We start from the raw sequence: 18,233 nt of genomic DNA on the forward strand, positions 1-18,233 counted from the left end.
CGTGGCATGCAACAAAAGAAGCATGGCTAGAAGGGCAAGGGAGACGATTTTCCCCCTCACTCTCTTGCCATCCCTCCTTGAATACTTCATTCAGCTCTGAAAAATGGGAACCTATTGGAGCAAGTCCAGAGGAGGGCCATGAGGATGATCAGCATCTCTTCTATTAAGATGGGCTGAGAGAGCCGGGATTGTTCAACCTGGAGGAGAAAAGGCACTGGGGAGACCTCACAATGGCCCACCAGTATCTAAAATGGATCTGCAAGAAAGATGAAAAGCTCCTCTTTGTCAGGGACTGTACTGATAGGACAGGAGGTTATGGCTTTAAAAATAAAGAAGGTTTAATTTAGACATCATGAAGTAATTTTTTACTTTGCCCAGAGAAGTTGTGGATACTTTATCCTAAAGATGTTCAAGACCAGGATGGATGGGGCTTTGGGCAATGTGATCTAGTAGAAAATGTCCCTGTCCACTGGAGGGAGATTGGAACTGGATCATCTTGCAGGTCCCTTCCAATGTAAATCATTCTTTGATTCTGCTTTTTTTTTTTTTTTTTTTCCTTTTTGAGTTCAGTGTCCTTAAAAAATCTAGTTTGTAAATTTTCTATTAAGGTACTCTTTTGAAGAATTCTGAGGCGTGCGGTTCTTGTAGATACCAGGTGACTTTCACTTTACTGTTTAAGCAATATAGCAGAAATGCAGAATGCGCAAGCTCAGGCAGAGTCTCGGGCTTCTGAACAGGAGGTGGCTTCTGTCTAACTGGCTTCATGGATTGGCAAAAAAGATCACATCTGTTTGTATTTTTCCCCTGGAGATACCCAGAGCTATGTCAATTTTAGTATGTTAAATGTGCTCAGACTGCTCTCTGGTTTGCAAATGAGCTGGCAGAGGAGGCCTGTGTCCATACTTCTCAGCTATCTAACACTCTGAAAAAGATGGTGACATCCAAGCTGCTTTCTGGAAACGGTCCTTTTCAGGCGGCAATTTCTAGTTTAGACCCAGCTAGTGCTAGATGGCACCGGCAAAAAATGTGCCACAGACTGTTTTACAGTTTAACTGTACAGACAGTAGAGCTCTAGTGCCCTTGAATGTTTCCTGGAACTGTTTAATTTACTAATAAAAATGCACTCCAGGAATCTAAAAGTCAGCATGAAGTCAGAGTGGTGACGAATGCATCCAAATGAAATCAGTTTAAATTTCAAGATTGACATTATCCTTTCAAGAACCTGCAAAAGATTTGGGAAAGAGTTCTGAGTTAATGCACTTGTGATTAAAGATATAAAAAGTTATGTGATTCTGTACTCAGTTGATCACTGAGAGGAGACTTATTTTATTTGTTATTACTTTGGCAGTGATAGAACAAACTTCATTATTTGTTAATGTTGACCCTGTGGAATACATGGCTATGTAGGATAAAATTTCTTTTTAATTCTTTTCAAAATGAAAAATGATTTGCAGAATGCTGTAGAAATGTAGTAGAAAGTTACATGACCTTGGTAGAGATGTTAGAAAGAATGTGTTCAGTATTTTGTCTTTTTTTTTAAATGTGGACTTTGTAAATCCTTATATTTTTCTTCCCAGGGTGTTTGAGTTACTCAGTTTTTTTTTTTTCCTCTATGACCTGCATAGTTAGAAAATCTGGAAAGTGTTAACTTTCTTTTTTAACCAATATTTATGATCTGTCAGAAGTTTAGTAGAATGAAAGTATAGATTACAACCAAAATATTCCATCAGTTGAAATGTGTGTATTCTTAATTGTAGCAATGAACATGACAGGAGTATGATGTAAGCCAAGTCTAAAGCAGAAGTGTGTTCTAGGAGGAAAAAGAACTTGAGTTCTGCAAACATGAGAAAAGGATAGGAAATGTGTGGAGTTTTTTTTCCACATTAACTGAGATGACTTCTTATACTAATGTAGATTCATATTTGAAAAGATAAGTATAAATCAACTTTTAAAATACTGTTTACTGATTATTTTTTTTATTTGTTAACTGACCTTTCACGGCCTCTTTTTTTTTTCCTGTCAATTGCTACTAAAGAAAAGCCATGTGCCTTATTCTGTACACCGTCTGGAAAGGATCAACCCATTCTTCTAACAGAAAAAGTGATGGATGGGACTTCCTGTGGCCAGCATGGGTTAGATATCTGTGCAGATGGTAGATGCCAGGTATAAATTACTTCTTCAGAAAATGGATATGTATGTACATGTGTGTGAGTGCAAGTATTTGTTATGAATATGTGTTATTTCTCTGATGGAATTTTGCAAAATGCATAGCCAAAACTGAATGTTTCTTTATGTATTATAGTAGAATATTTTAAACTCTTTTCACTCATTAGAGCACACTATCTGAAGTTGCTGAAGATTTAGCTGCAGGAATATGTATCCCAGGTATGGTCGATTATAAGAAACTGCAGCACACTGGATAATTGAGTTCATCTTCTAAAGTTGAGTGAAGACACAGCTTTCAACAGGATGGAAAATGTTGCTATGGGATCTGCATATGTGAGATTAATTCTGTCAACAGTACAGATTTTACATCCAAATAAGCCAAAGATGATAATTTACAGATAACTTAAACAGAGGGCTTCTTCTGTTTATGGTCCTGAGAATTCATTTGGTTTATAGAAGTTCTTTTGACACTTTTATAATGCTTCGTATAGAAACGCTTTCATATAAAAATCCCTCAGGGCTGTTTTTAACTCGATCCACTTCTCATTGCATACACTGAATTCAGCAGAAAAAGTAACCTTTAACACAGATTCATCACTAGATGCTATAATAAATTAGCTTACAGATGCATACAAGCATCTATGTCTCCATGCAAATGCAGATATGTATGTATAATAAGTCTTTCTCAAGTGACTGCGTGCAACAAGTACACACTTAAATACTTTATTGAACTGTTTTTTTGCTCACCAGTTAGTTATCGGAGAGTTGACACAAAGAGGACATATAGTCCATTTCTCTTGAAAAACCTGTTGTTTCATTTTATTATCCACTTTTCATATCTGCCTGACTACTAAAGACAAAAAAAGCCTGAAGCCAAAATCATCAAAGACTGAATTGTATTCTTGATATATCAAGAATCAGAGAGATATCTGCTAATCTAATTTGAACATGTAAATTTTTTGTATCTTCCACATTTTAGATTGTCTTTTCAAACAACAGATATAAAAGAACTTCTGGTCTACAGCTGTAGAGTTAGATATTTAAATCTTCCAAATATATCATTTTAGATACGCAACTCTTGGAACCCTAGTACCATAAACCGTTAATGTTGTTTTCTTTTTTCTTTTCAATAGAACAACTCTATTAAAAATTGTTTGCATAACATGAAGTAACAATCTTCACATGCTTGAAAACAAGCTGATCTGTAGTAGACCACGTTTTCTGTCGTTACAAGAATTTTTCATTTCCTTTTTAGCCTAGCTTTTATCTTCATCACTTATCAAACAGTGCTGAAGTTTTATGGGTTTAATGAAGTGCGGTTATACAGCGCACAAGATTACCATGTGTTGGCCTTTCTGGTCTTCTAAAGATTTTTATTTCATTTTAAATGAACTTCATATTAACTCTATTTCTGTTGACAAAGGAGCAGTGATATTACTTCACAGAAATACCTCTAATTTAGTAATGTAAGAGTGCTTCTTTACTAAATGCCATCTCAAACTAAATACTTCTCCATAGAGTACAAATAAATTTTATATTTACATCCAGATATGTTCACATGCTATTCAGAGTAACTGAAGACAGTAGTTTATTATTATGGGAGAGGGAAAATTTTGAATGAAAAATATTTTGAATATTTTGAATGACAAATACTAAAGCAACACAAACTGAAGTCACTGGGGAGGAAGGCCTACAGAATGTTTTGTATAGTGGTTCAACTGTGCCAGATTCATCTTGGAGAGCAGTTGGTAGTGTTGGCCAACCATATAGGAAGAGTGAGTGGACCAATTTAAGTAAAATCACAGGAGAAGTTAGTATAGAACAGATATCAGGATATCAAATAGTGCAGCCCCCATTCTGAAGAGGCCTGACACCAAACCTGAATTGTAAAAGTTAGGTCATCCTGAAAAATGGTGAGATGTACCTGCAGCCTTGAAACAAATGTAGGCCATTACTTAAACTTTATTTTCTTCTCCCGCAGAAATTTGGCTGCGACGGTATAATAGGCTCTCTGGCCCGTGAAGATCATTGTGGTGTATGCAATGGTAATGGAAAGTCTTGCAAGGTCATTAAGGGTGACTTTAACCATACCAGAGGAGCGGGTAAGTCTGTTTATTTAGAAGACTCAGATTTTGATTAATTTGAGCACTAGAACTAAGATCTGCTTTTTTAAAGTGATGCAGTTTATCGCAGTTTCAGATCTAGAATAATAGAATCACAGAACCAGAGAGTTGTTCAGATTGCAAAAGATCTTCAAGATCACCAAGACCAACTGCAACATAAGCGTACTATCCAAACTCTTAACAACCCTCCACTAAACCATGTTTCTGAGATATCTACAAAAGATATTTTTGAAATTAATCTCACCCCAATCATATGTTCAATGTTTAACATAAAAGTAAATGATTATTTTTATAATGCTGCAAATTACACAAGTGAATTATCTGATTTATCTACCATATAGACATATATTATTTCACAGAAGTTCCTGATTGCTAAAAATCTGCAAAGTATTGTTTCTGTGTGTTTAGTATGTAATTAAATTGTGAATTCTTACAGTATTTAGATTAATGTACTATTCTTCAAAATAAATATCCAAATTATCTTTTGTTACCTAGGATAATATCATTAAACGAAGCATTGAGAGATTATAAAGTCAAATGTGTGGAGAAGTCATATCTTTTCATTATTTTATGTTAATAGCAACATAATGTAAAAAGTAAAAAGATTTTCTGGTGTATTAGATTTTCAGACAGTCTTGTGATTTTTTCTTTGAACGAGACGAGTGACAGAGTGAAAGACTGAAATCCTAGTGAAATTAATGCACCATGTATACCTTCTCTTTAAGTCTTTCCTTTGAAAGAATATTTGGGCAATTGTTTTCAGCATTTGTTTGCTGTTAAACTTTCTGTTTCTGATGTATGCAGAATTGCAGAAAATGCACCAAATTTCAATACAGTAAGTAAATCATATAATAAAATGCTGTAATTAAAGTCAGACAGTATATTCTTGGACAGTTATGGACCTTAATGTATTTCATGCAATCATCAGTTAAAAAACAAAAAACATAATCTTCAGATGTTTCTTCCGGGACCTTAAGCTGAAAGTAATGCAGAACAAGGATCCCAAACCATGGATGAGCCTGAAAGATTATACTACAGAGGAGTGACAGATAGTAGAAATAGCAGTGTGTCAGCAATCTTTTACAGCTAATGCGAATTTCCAAAACCTTCTCAGAATCATTCAGAGTTCTTTGTCAATCCATAATATTATAGTACTGCCATCTAATTGCAGCTGTGTTGTTTTATTTCTCAAGAAGCTAGAGTATCAATAATAGCAATAAATGGAAGGTGTTATTTGTTCTTGAAGAAATGAAATATAATGTTCCTTTGCAGTTACCTAATATTCATGCTTCCACTTTGTTGAGAAGATTCCGTAAGTGCTCGGTATTATCCTAGATAGAATTACATAGCTGGGAAGAATAAAAATATGTTTTACAGCCCGCTATTTGAAGTTCACCTAGATAGTCTAAAATATGATTCATTTATAACACCGTGTTTTCCACCTGCCTTGCCTTTTCACCTTTTTACTTAAAGCAAATTACTAAACAGTATGTCTTTTCCCACACTGTATGGAACCAATTTTAATGCACTACAATAACTCTATTATATTAACTGTAATAACATACTTCAAAGTCATTCATAGCAGCAGTTGAACACTACAGCAAGAAAGTAGGATCACAAAATACAAAATACAAAAAAAAAACCAGTTGGATGATTTTATATATATATTTTTAAATGATATCATATTTATCTCTACATGCGGAATGAAATAAGAATTCTTTTGCCGTTGCCTGATGTGATAATAGCATTATGTTACTTGGTTTCATCTCCCCTAGACCCAGTCTATTCCTTGCTAATTCTCACTATATTTTATTCTGCCACACTTTTTAAATTTATATCACACTGTATATATTATGTACAAGGCACAGTATCATCATTTGTTAATGACTATAATGTTTTTTGTGAAGGCCATCGTTACACAAATTATAACTTTCTAAATTTCAAAAACAGAATTGGAGAGAAGAAATGAAAAAAACATGCAAGACGTACACTTCTATAGAGCTCTATTTAACTCAGTACATTTGGACATTTGGTCTCGTGTCTAGGTTATGTGGAAGCTTTGGTGATACCTGCAGGAGCAAGGAGAATCAAAGTTGTGGAAGAAAAACCAGCTCACAGTTACTTAGGTAAGTATTATGGTTTAGTGCTTGTTTTCTGTTTGGATCAGCACTGAAGAGGTCTAACTAGGCATCCCTGTGTGATTAAACTGAGTAGAAAATGAAATCACTGAGAGAGCAATTACAGAAAATTTGTAGAAATGCCATAGGAATGGCTCCTGCATTTTCTGTTTTCGGAACTTTCATCTCATCTCATTTATAGAAATTTTTAAATTATTAATTTAGATTATTTCAGAAAAAATCACCGTGTTTTACATTTCAAAACTTTCTGTGCTTCATGTGAAAACACTAGTGAAAGCTCTTCATGTTGTACTAATGAAAATAAATGCTTCATACATATTTCTTTTGATTTCAAATAATTGGAATATTTTCATGGAAACAATCATAATGACTTTTTTAGTTGTTTTTTTTTTTAATTTTTATGAAGTTGTTTTTCATAAGAAGAAAAATTTTTTCTCTCTTAGTGATTTGTAGAGCTCTTGCCTAGGGGAGTATAATTTGTAATTATTGTTACAGGGTTTAAGTTATCATAATTGGTCCTGTTTGGTGAACTGCTTGCATTTTAACTTGTGAGAAACTCAGTATGAGAAATGGGACAATGAAATGAAAATTTCCCTGGTTTGACCACTGTTATTAGTTCTGGTCATAAGAAATACCAACGTTTTACAAAACTTTTTACTTGAACGTTCTCAATATCTCACCTGAAAGAATGTCAAAAATGGCAAATCTGAATTATTAGTCCTTAAGTTACCAGTGAGTTACTATTGGTTTATTGTGAGAGATCTGCTTATCCTGTTAAATTATTACAGGAGATTTAAAGTTTTGAACAATTTCACTGTGCATTAATGGAGTATAAAGATATAGGTATAGGACTGTCGGATCAATAATTGGTTTCATTGATACATTTTCTTAATTTTCAAGTTATTTTATTCCTCTTTGCCTATTACCTTTAACAGACAACTAAAGTACTGTTTAGTTCTTATATTCTAAATAATACAAAAATAAGTAAACACTAGACTTGTATTTAGGGAAATTAATTCACTTCCCATAAGTGGCAAATTTTCCTCCCTTATACTGAGGCAGACTAAGAGAACTTAATTCTTTTTATACCCATGAAATCATATCAGTTGTTCTGATTATTTTTGGAGGTGCTCTTTAGTACCTGAGCTTTTTAATTTATTTTCACTTGAATTTTACTTTTCTTAATGCAGCTCATGTTGAGTGATTATCAGCCAGTTTCACACATTTTTTTTTTTGTGGGGGGAAAAGCAGTAACAGATCTTTCTAACTAAAACCTAAATTGTTGCTTTTTTATTATTATTGTTATTTATACTAGCTAAAAGTACTTAAACATTCTTCAATTTTAAAATATATTTATTGTGAGAGCACAAAAATCAAAATTGAATAGAAGTAACAAGTTGAATAGTAAAATTTTTTACCAAGAGTGGTGAATTGCAAGTTCTGGGAAAAAAAGTGTAAAAGTTTCAGCTTAGAAACAGTCTTTTTCAGAGAACTGTCTTTAAAATTTTGAAATACAATACAGATTAAATTCTGTCTTTCTGAATCGCTTATGTCTTATAGTTCAGAGTTTTCATTTTATGTTACATGGTAGTTTGCTTTCTGGGTTTTGAACCTGAAAAGAATCAATATACTTCAACCATATTTCTGGCCTGCTTATTTTCATATATGCACCTTACGATTAAGTTCTTGTAATATAGCTAATTATTTACCTAATAATTGCATAATGATTTAGCTGTAAACATACTGTAATGCACCATACATAAAAAAAAATGTGGGTTACAAAGTAGAATCCAATTTAAGCTGTTGGAAATGTGGTCCCTGTTTTTCATAGGTAAAACAGGGAAGCAATCAAAATAAATGCCGTTCCCTGTTATCTTGGAAGTTGCGGTGATGATAGTAAATTCATTAGTAAAACTGCAGTCCACATCAGTAGCATCATTGTGTAAATGTACTGTGGAAGCTAATCTTCAGAGAAGTTCTTTCTGAACTCCTTAAATATCCTCTTTATCTGAGGTATATCAACATATACCACAATAACAGGAACTCTGTCATCCTAGGGGATTAGGTAAAGTATAATGCAACTGCATTTACTGAATTGATGAATGCCTCTAGGTACGCCTTCTGCAGGATTTATTCACAGATTTTAAAAAATTATGTTTTTGTTTGTTTTTTTTTTTTAATTGTGATATAGCCAAATATTAGTTATTCCTCCTTTCCTTAGGTTATGTGAGAAAATACATATAAATTTCTGCTTCTTTCTTCTTCTTTAGAATTAGGATCTCTAGAAAAGAATGTTGAGATATATTTTTAAGGAATAAACTAGCAGTGGTAATCTTGTTTCATTGTCATTTACTTGAAAAGTCTTATCACAATTACAGCTTTAGACACTGTTTCAAGCATGATCTAGTTTCCTATGGTCTAAGATTATGTCTTGTCTGCTGTTACATTTTCCTTCCCATTTGACAAATGTTTACTTTTTTAAAAGTTGTTAAAGTAGAGTACAGGAAGGAAGTTTATTTTCTTTTTTATAGGAGATAAAACAAATTTTGAGATTATAACACTCACATGACAATTGCAAAATGGCATGTCAGGTCCAGACCCATAATGAATTATTAAGAATACTTAATTGGATTTAGCTATGCAGATAGTTTTTAACCTGTAACCTTAAATTTTAGTGGTAATTGGAAACGAGATAAATTATTTGTTTTTAACTGAGATACAGAAGAGGATTAACTCCAGGTGTCCCTGCTTGAGCAGGGGAGCAGAACCAGATGACATCCAGATTTCCCTTCCTACTTCAGCCATTATGCGACCTGAGTAATTGTTTTGGCATACACAATCAGGGATGCAGACCCTTTGAACACCTGCAACTGAACAGTGCATAGCACTGTAATTCCTCATCCTGTTGGGATGTCAAGTTGACAAATATGTGGTGTTCTTGTCCAGTTTTCTTTATGAAGTATGTTTCCTCGTTTTTAAAAAAAAAAAAAAAAAAAAAAAAAAAAAAGTTGTACTGCTGGGGCTTATGAGGTGAAGAATGTGGAAAAGCAGGCAGGATCTGACAAATTACACACAATTTTGAATCACCCACTTCTGAAAATGCTAGTTATTTTAAAACACCTTGGAAGCTGGTTGAGCACCTGGTCACATAGCAGAGGCGAGTCCCCCGACATTAACCATATTTTTCTTTTATAAGTAGAAGGCTGTGGACAGTGATTAATAACAAAAAAAGTTGAAACTGTTCTACATCAAGATGAAAAAATACTTATTCTTGAACATTTGTTATTAAGTCTGTAATTTTGAAAGCTATCAGCAAACAATTTAGCAAAGTGTTTAGCAATATAAACTAAGTAGACAAGTTCATGAAAGTGAGTTTGAATTACTTTCCAGATAAGAATATGCACATTTTTAGTTGTTGCTGATCTCTGTTACTGTTTTAACAGCCTTTTTACTGCCCCCCCATTTTTCTCATAGACTGAAATAGTGGGGGAAAAAAGTCAGCTTGAATTTAAGCACCCAAGAATCATTTGCTGTGTGTATAAAAAGTTCTAGAACTTTCAACAGCTGAGCAACCCATTCAATAAAACAACCAGAATTAGCAAATATAAGTTTATTTTGTTCAAATTGTGCTTATACCCGATTAAAATTTTTATTGAGCTCTTACATTGCCAAAGCAAAAGACAACATGAAAACCGATGTGAATCAGCTCTTCCTTCACAGTTAATAAAACTGCACCACAGTGGTATGGACTGTCTTAAGGTCATTTTCCAAATAAGAGTGAAGATTGATACTGACATGGAATCATGCTGTCCATGTTGTCTGCTCAGCACATGCAGATAAGTTATTTATAAAAATAAATACTAATAGTATATTTTTGCATGTACATATTTTAATATGGCTCAAATTTCTCTGTAGAGAAAAAAATGCCCTTCTTCTATGCAGAATTATGCAGCAGATGCAAATTGTACCACCTCAATTAAGTATTCCCCTGCTTTTATATCTAATACCAAGAGAATATGTGTTGTAGTTCTGTGAAATAAAAGTGATAAAGAAAAGTGCAAGTAGGTTAGCAAAGCTGTGAATGAAAATATGTAACAAAGAAAATGGGTTTATCAAGAACCAGTTTTTGAGTTACATGAGTTTTGGAAATAAGTTCACTGTATATGTGAACGCTGCCAGACAGGAAACAAAAGTAGCACTTAATAATTTTAAGCATAGACTAGCACTTATTTTATGTGTAGTCTTAAAGAGTCTTTAATTTTCATTAGATTATATATTTGCATATAGATAAGATAATTGTAACTTTATTACTGTTAACCATGGAATAGTTAGTACCAATTACAGTGATTAAGCAGGCCAATCTGATTGTTTCATTTTATTTTCAAGAGGTTTCTGAGAAATTAAGGTCAGTCTTTTTTTTTCTATACAAAATACATTTGCTGTTGATATATACATAACAAAACATATACAATCCTTTTCCTGTTCTCAGCTTCTTATTATAATAATAACACTGACTTTAAAAAAAGATTTCCTGGATACTAATGACCAGGTAGGGCTAATTAGTCACAGTAGTGCTGACATGTTATAAATTACTTTTAGAAATATGCATACTTCTGGATGTAGCCTATAAATTGATTGTTATTGCTTATAAAACGAAAAAGAACTTGTGAGCTTGTTCTGCTTTTTCATTAGTGTTATGACCCATGACAAAAACATAATGTGATCGGTGAGCAATTGGCTGATGGTTTGTGCTCAAAAGGTTATAGAAAGTGGGCTTGTGTCAGGCTGGGGGCCAGTTACATGGCAGTTGAGCATTTTTAAGCTTTTTAGTTTAAGCAAAAAATACTCCTTTGCTGACACGTGCTGCATACTCATCTGATAGCATTTCTGTTTGATTTCTTTTCTCTTACTTAGTTTCCTTAATATCAAAGCAATGATTTGGAAAAGACTGAAGCAGCAGCAACTAATGGGAAGTTTGCTGCAGAAGGTAATATCATGTCCCTTCATTAGTTAATTTTGAGAAAGCAGCAAGGAATTATCAGCAGTAAAATGTGATCTCAGAAAAAAAAGCAACATCCAATTGAAGTTTCTTCTTATAATAAGACATATCATTTATTGAATATATCCCATATGGCACTGCAAGGTATAGGTATAGTTGTTTTCAGCATCTTTAAACATTTAATTGTTCAAATAACTTTCCATTTACATTGGAAATAAATGCTTCAATATAAAATTAAATAATTTAGTTAGTAAAAACAAAAACAAGAAGGCATTATGCCAAATTACATGTAACTCCTAATTTTAGTGGCAGCATATATAAGATCAAGATGGAATTTTATCTTGCTCTATCTCTGAGTTGATAAATTGAAATTTTCTATGTTATTCAAATTTTGAGTATTATTACTCTTAAAATTTATTGAAGGTATCACAGGATAACCTTAATGCAAGTGAAACAGTGACTTCCCTGATGAAAGATATCGGTGAAAGCATTCTGGTTTAGAAATTAGATTTGTATATTTTTTATATTTGCCAGTTCTCTTGACAATATCAAGTTCAGCCAAAGTGACGTTGTTTTGGTTATTTTATGAAGAGTATGTCTAAATTTTGCAAAAAAAAAACCAAACCAAACCAAACAAAAAATTCACAATTTCCAAAGACGTTCACTTCCCTCTTTTTTTGGCACAAACACTTCTGGTAGGTTTTCCTCATCATAATTTTTTTTTATTGTTTGTCTTTTTCATTATGGGTATATTACTCAGTATGTTTTATAGCCTGAGAGGCAATACACTTGTGTGCTGAATTTTCCTCCTATGTCCAAGAGATCCTCCTTCATCAAAATTTAAGCAGAGTAGGGATTACACGTGTGACATGGATTAAAACTCAGTAAACTAGCTTGCAATAAGAGTTGTGGCAGAGTCAGATGTAGAAGCTGGACCGCATGAATCCAAACCTAAATTTTAGACACGGTAACACTCATTCTTCCTTCGTTTAGCCCCAGAGGCTCATTTGAGGAAGCTGAGAGAAGAAAATGCAGGAACTGACATATTTCTGTGTTCCAAGTCTTCTGAACTGTGTGCTGTCGCACATAACGTTGCTTATAAGGACACGGAAGAAAGCCTGTGCAAGGTCCACTGCTCTCAAGGGAGAAACTCTGCTCCATCTGAGCAACATTACTCAACTAGACTCCAGCACTGTCAGTTACATTTGTGTTTTTTCTATACTAGAAACAGGAGTGGCATCTACAGTTTTAAAATTAAATAGAACTCAATCACCACTAGTAATAGAATGTTTAACCTGAAATACCAATTTTTAGATCTGGTAAAATGACTTGTTATTTTTAGCACAAGGCATTAATGGATTTTATAATCTTAACATTTATTACACAGCACTGTATTAGTATACACCAGTGATGTCTTATGCAATTGTATTGCTGCCAGTCCATAGAGCTATTGCCATTGTTTCCCATAGAAACAAAACATAACTGTATAAATATGAATAGGGGAAAAGACAATTACAGGAATGACTCACATTAACTTACAAGTTTAAATAAGAAAATTTGGACAAGGGTTAAGATGTCGAGGTTCTCTTAAAACAGTTTGATGCCAAACATGCAATTTCAGTGAAGAGGAATGTGTACAACTTTTTGTCCAAAAGGTGACTTCAAGTACAACCTTCCTTCACATGCCTACTTCAGATATTATTTTGAATAAGAAAATTATATAAAATAGAATAAAAGGTTAAAATAAAGGTTCCTCACAGAAGAGTTTCTGCAGAGTTTAATATAGAAAAAAAGATAGTAATATACTGTGTTTTCAATGTCTGAGCATCTTTCCTGACTTGGTGATGCTTTTAAATCGTAATTTGACAAAAAAGAACAATCTATTTCTGTTTGTTAGAGCAATCGAATTAGATGGTGAAAGTCTGAGTAAAATAAGTGCTTAAGCAGGATAACAATAGTATTGTCACATTTTGACATTTTGAGGTGCGGAAAAATGTAGATTTAGTGGTTAGAGAGAAATAATTTTGAACCAGAATTTTTTTGAAGTTCTAATGTAGTTCCACAAATATTGAAAAATAACTTGTGAAAATTATATTTCCTTGTCTTGTAAAGGTTGTAAACCCTAGGAATGAAGAATAATTGCTTTTGTCTTAAATTAATTTAATGAATTCTGGAACCTTCAGTCTTACTAGGCAATAAAACACTTATTTTAAATTCAATTAATGCTATGCATATGTGGCTTGGACAAGCATTTCTTCCAAAAATTGTTCAATTTAAGTTCCTGTACAATAGTATTCATAAATACAAGAGCTGTTGTGAAAGTGATGTCTCCCATTTTACCATATTGGACCAGCATGTCAGAGACGGATGTTGGTAGCATGGCAGAAAAGAGTGAATCTTCCTGCCAATCCCCTGTTATGTTTTGTTGCCGTGTGACAGATAGCAGCAGAGGGACAGTCTTACAGAATGGCATCTGACATGGAAGTGTGTCTGAAGCAAATGTGTGTAATTGAGCTCTTTCATGAGGAAAAGTTGGCATCCACTGACATTCATCAATGCTTCCTGAACATTTGTAGAGACTAAACAGTGGATGTGAGCACAATGAGGCAGTGGGTGTTGTATTTCAGTAATGGTGACAGCAATATGAAAGACAAGCCACACTGCAGATGCCCATGCACAGCTGTCACACCATGAAATGAAAGGCATATCAATTAGGTCATCTACATGAATGAGTGGATTATGACCAGGGAATTGTGTATGGAGCCAAATACTGGTTTCAGTGCATTGGCAGTGATGATGGCAGTGTTGAAATATTGCAAAACTTGTGCCACGTGGGCCTTGCAAATACTCACATGGAACCAGAAAAAACACTATATGCAAGTTTGTCAGAACCTGTTCAACCAATACGAGGCTGAGGATGACTTTTTCCTGGATTGCATCATTAGCAGTTACAAGATGTTGTATCACTGCTACTAGTTGGAGTCAAAACAGCAGTCCATGGAGTGTTGACATGTCAACACTCATTGAAGAAAAAGCGATGGCTTTCAGCAGGTAAAGTGATGTGCACTATCTTTTGGGATATGAAAGGGATGATCCTTCTGGATTTCCTGGAACCCCATCAAACCATCAGTTCTTATCAATATATCACTATGATGAAAAAGCTGAAGTCTCAAACATCCAGAGAAAGGCTAGAGAGAAAGTCAGACTTTCTCTTGCATCAAAGTAACGCCTGGCCCCGTGGAAGTTTGAAGACTTTGGAGCACTGCCAATCTTGGCTGGACTGTCCTACCACACCCACTGTACAGCCCAGATTTGTGCCTTCTGACTTACCCCTGTTCAGGCTGATGAAAGATCAACTGTGTGGGCAATATTTTCCTAGCAACAACATTGTCATAGCACTGTGAAACAGTGAGTCACCTTCGCTGGTGCAGATTTTTACAAGTACAGTGCGCAGGCTCTTGTTCATTGCTGGTAAAAATGCATAGCTAATGGTGGTGACTATGTTGAAAGATAGTGTTTTGTAACTGATAACTTGTTTTATCAAATAATGTTACTGTGCTTTTTTGCACCTGTTGTAGTGCAAAGTGTTGTAGTGTAGTGGAAATAAATAAGAGACATTACTTTTGGAATTAACTATGCATCGTTGCAGATTTACGTGATTTCATCTACCAGTTATATTATCCAATCAGCATGTGAAGAGAAGCCAGAATCACTAATGACCAAATATTTTTTAATGTATTTTTGCAGCTCTTCGAGATGCTGGTAAACAGTCTATCAATAGTGACTGGAAGATAGAACATTCAGGAACGTTCAATATTGCTGGGACCACTGTCCATTATGTTCGAAGAGGTCTCTGGGAGAAGATTTCTGCCAAAGGTCCCACAACTTCTCCCTTACATTTACTGGTATGACAGTATGAATTTTGTGTTTTATTTAACCATTTTTTCTCTGAGATGTTTTCTATCCTCCTGGCCCATTGGCTAAATTTAGCACAGTACTGCCATTTTAAGGTGGAAATTACCGTATTCTCCATTAAGAAGTAGAGTTTTGATACACTTCAGTGTAGGGAGGAAAAGTTGGTAGCCAAGTGACAAATCCAAAAGAAAAGATGAAGAAATGATGCAGAAATACTTCACAATTCAAAATTCTTTAATTGTAAGAAACTGTCTTGAATGTCTAAATAGTTCGAAATATCTCATACGTAGGAAAGACATCATCTTTTTAAGAGCACAGAAAACATAATCCCCTGGATTTGTTATGAATTTTATTTTGCTTTTGTTTTCATTTTTGGGTGTTTTTGTGTTTGTTTTTTTTTCTTTTTTTAGTTTAATGAATTATTTTACATGGGGAGCTTTTAGACCTTTATGTTAAATAAAAACATTTTTCCCATTATTCTGAGCTAGGTAATTTCTCCTATCAAATCTGTGAGAAAACTCTAAAGGCTACTAAATCTTAGAATCATAGAATGGCTTGGGTTGAAAAGGACTTCAAAGATCATTTAGTTTCAACTCCACCGCCATGGGCAAAGTCACCACTAGACCAGACTGCCCAGAGCCACATCCAGCCTGGCCTTGAATGAATAAGTCATTCTGTCAAGCTCTTCAAGATCATTTCTTCAAAGACTCTGTTGTGTTCTCCTCAGTGCTTGTCCTCATAGGAATGTTTTCCGCCTCTCTAATTTACAGGTGCTGCTTTTCCATGACCAGAGCTATGGTCTACACTATGAGTACACAATCCCACTGGATCCTCCTCCTGAGAATCAGAGCTCTAAAGTTCCAGAACCTCTTTTCATGTGGACTCATTCTGGCTGGGAGGATTGTGATGCTGTGTGTGGAGGAGGTAAAAAAAAAAACCCAACACAAACATTCAATGCATATGTATATACAGCATGCATATATATATATATATTTACCCTGTTTATATATGTGTATATCTTATCTCTCTCTATATATATATGAACTAGAACAAATGGTGTATTAATATTTCAGGCTCTGGTGGTCTGGTGTGTTTAATAGTAATGTCCTCATTGTAGCTGGTATGATTACATAGAATGATTGACATATTTCTTTCTGTTCTTCCTGAATATATTAAAAGAATAATGATAACTATAATGATAATGATAATTTAGTTAAGATTCAAACTAAATAAAGTTGGTAGAAAAAAATGATAGTGAAGGAACCAAATCTCAATTAAAAAAAATAAATTCAAGATGCAATTTCCAAGAAGAAATACAAGTGTAAGAACTAGAACAGGGATAGAAGGTTCTTGTGCATTCCACTCTGTTTTTGGAACTACTTAAGATAAATGATCTGTAAAAGAAATTTCAAACTTCAGAAGAGCTGAACCCCAATCTCAGATCAAATACATTAGTTACATGAGTTGAGAATGATCCAGAAACATACGGAACAAATACAGCAACAGCAGATATTAGTATGCTTATGTAATATTTTTCCTATGTTTATGTTTGTAAACTGTAAAAAATGTGAATTTGGAAGATCTAAATGCCAATATGAGTACAAATATTGGAATGTGAATGATATTACTGTAGCAAATCCTTTTCAATCAGTAACTGTTCAGAAGCTGGTTATTAGAAAATGTGAGGGATTTTTTAATGAAGGCAACCCACCAAGATCTTTTAATATGTTCCTAATTAATTTTTCAGACTTAAACTGTGAATAATATATTAATTATTAATACCTGTCTTTCATGCTTTGATAATCACGGCTGCTCTGATCAGCAGTTGGGAAAACTGCTATGCAACTTGTAATGCAATAAGAAAGCCTGGAAACACTTTACCTTCTCATAACAGCAACACAAAGAACACAGTGTTCTAGCTACTTTGATTCTGCAAACAGTCCCAGTGTCACGACAGATTACTGTAGTTTCCATAAACATGCCTTTTGTGGTTTGGTAAGAAAGCTTCTTCCCTGAAGGTATTTTGTACGTGGTACTAGTGTCATCCTCTGTTTCTTCATAGTGCGCTCATATTCACTTGGAATATTCATGCTTTTTACAGTTTCCTGAAGTATTTTTAGAATAATTGGAATGTTACCACAGTCTCTCGTTATTCCTTCAGATATTTCTGGAGTTACCTATCAATTGGAAAAGTCCTAAAATGCACTATGCTGGTGATTTCTTTCTACATTACTGCTTAAATAAATATTTAAGTGTTTTACTGTAATGTTTATTTTTATCATACTTTTCTCCGTTGTAATTGGCCATCACTTTTTATTATTGTTTGAAATAGTTGAGTTAATGCAGTTACATGAAAGTTTTTCTTTTTACTGCAAATATTCTGAAATGCATGTTAAAAATTTTTCACCTTAATTCTTCTTTTTATTTATTTCATTTAACATGAAGTAATAATGAAATAAAAATTATGCAGCTTGTATCCTGTGTAAATTTTTGTGCTTGAACTTTTATCATCAATATTTTGGTGCACCTGATTAAAGAATATAAGTATCAGTAGTTTTCCTTAAGTGTTTAAAACGTCTGTCAGGATGAAAGTACTGATGAAGCCATGTGACTTTGTGCATATTTATGGATGTCACTGGTCTACCACTTCCTGTGTTGCAGAAAAGCATTCTCAGTGTAGGCGAGAATAAGGATGCAAAGATGTATATATAAATGAGAAAAAGAAAGGTTAAACGTTTTGAACACTGTATGTAAAAGATAAGTTGCATGTGCACCTGCTTATACAAACACTGTAAAATGTTGTGGTCATGTTGAAAATTATTATTTCTAACTGCTGCTTGATCTGCAGGCACATTTCTAACCGCTATTAAATACTGCATTCTGCACACACCG

At 33.9% G+C, this 18,233-nt stretch overlaps 1 protein-coding gene across 1 annotated transcript in view; it reads left to right on the plus strand.

Annotated features, from left to right (window-relative positions):
* The window catches only part of ADAMTS19 (ADAM metallopeptidase with thrombospondin type 1 motif 19), a 155,991-nt gene that overhangs the window by 110,855 nt on the left and 26,903 nt on the right, over positions 1-18,233 (plus strand). The window contains exons 14-18 of the mRNA XM_085213147.1: positions 2,036-2,163; positions 4,148-4,268; positions 6,335-6,415; positions 15,174-15,331; positions 16,112-16,265. Of these exons, the coding sequence (XP_085069273.1) occupies positions 2,036-2,163; positions 4,148-4,268; positions 6,335-6,415; positions 15,174-15,331; positions 16,112-16,265 (642 nt within the window). The remainder of the gene's footprint in view (positions 1-2,035; positions 2,164-4,147; positions 4,269-6,334; positions 6,416-15,173; positions 15,332-16,111; positions 16,266-18,233) is intronic.

This window comes from Meleagris gallopavo, chromosome Z (genome assembly GCF_905368555.1).
Source record: "Meleagris gallopavo chromosome Z, MGAL_WU_HG_1.1, whole genome shotgun sequence".
Lineage (NCBI taxonomy): Eukaryota > Metazoa > Chordata > Aves > Galliformes > Phasianidae > Meleagris > Meleagris gallopavo.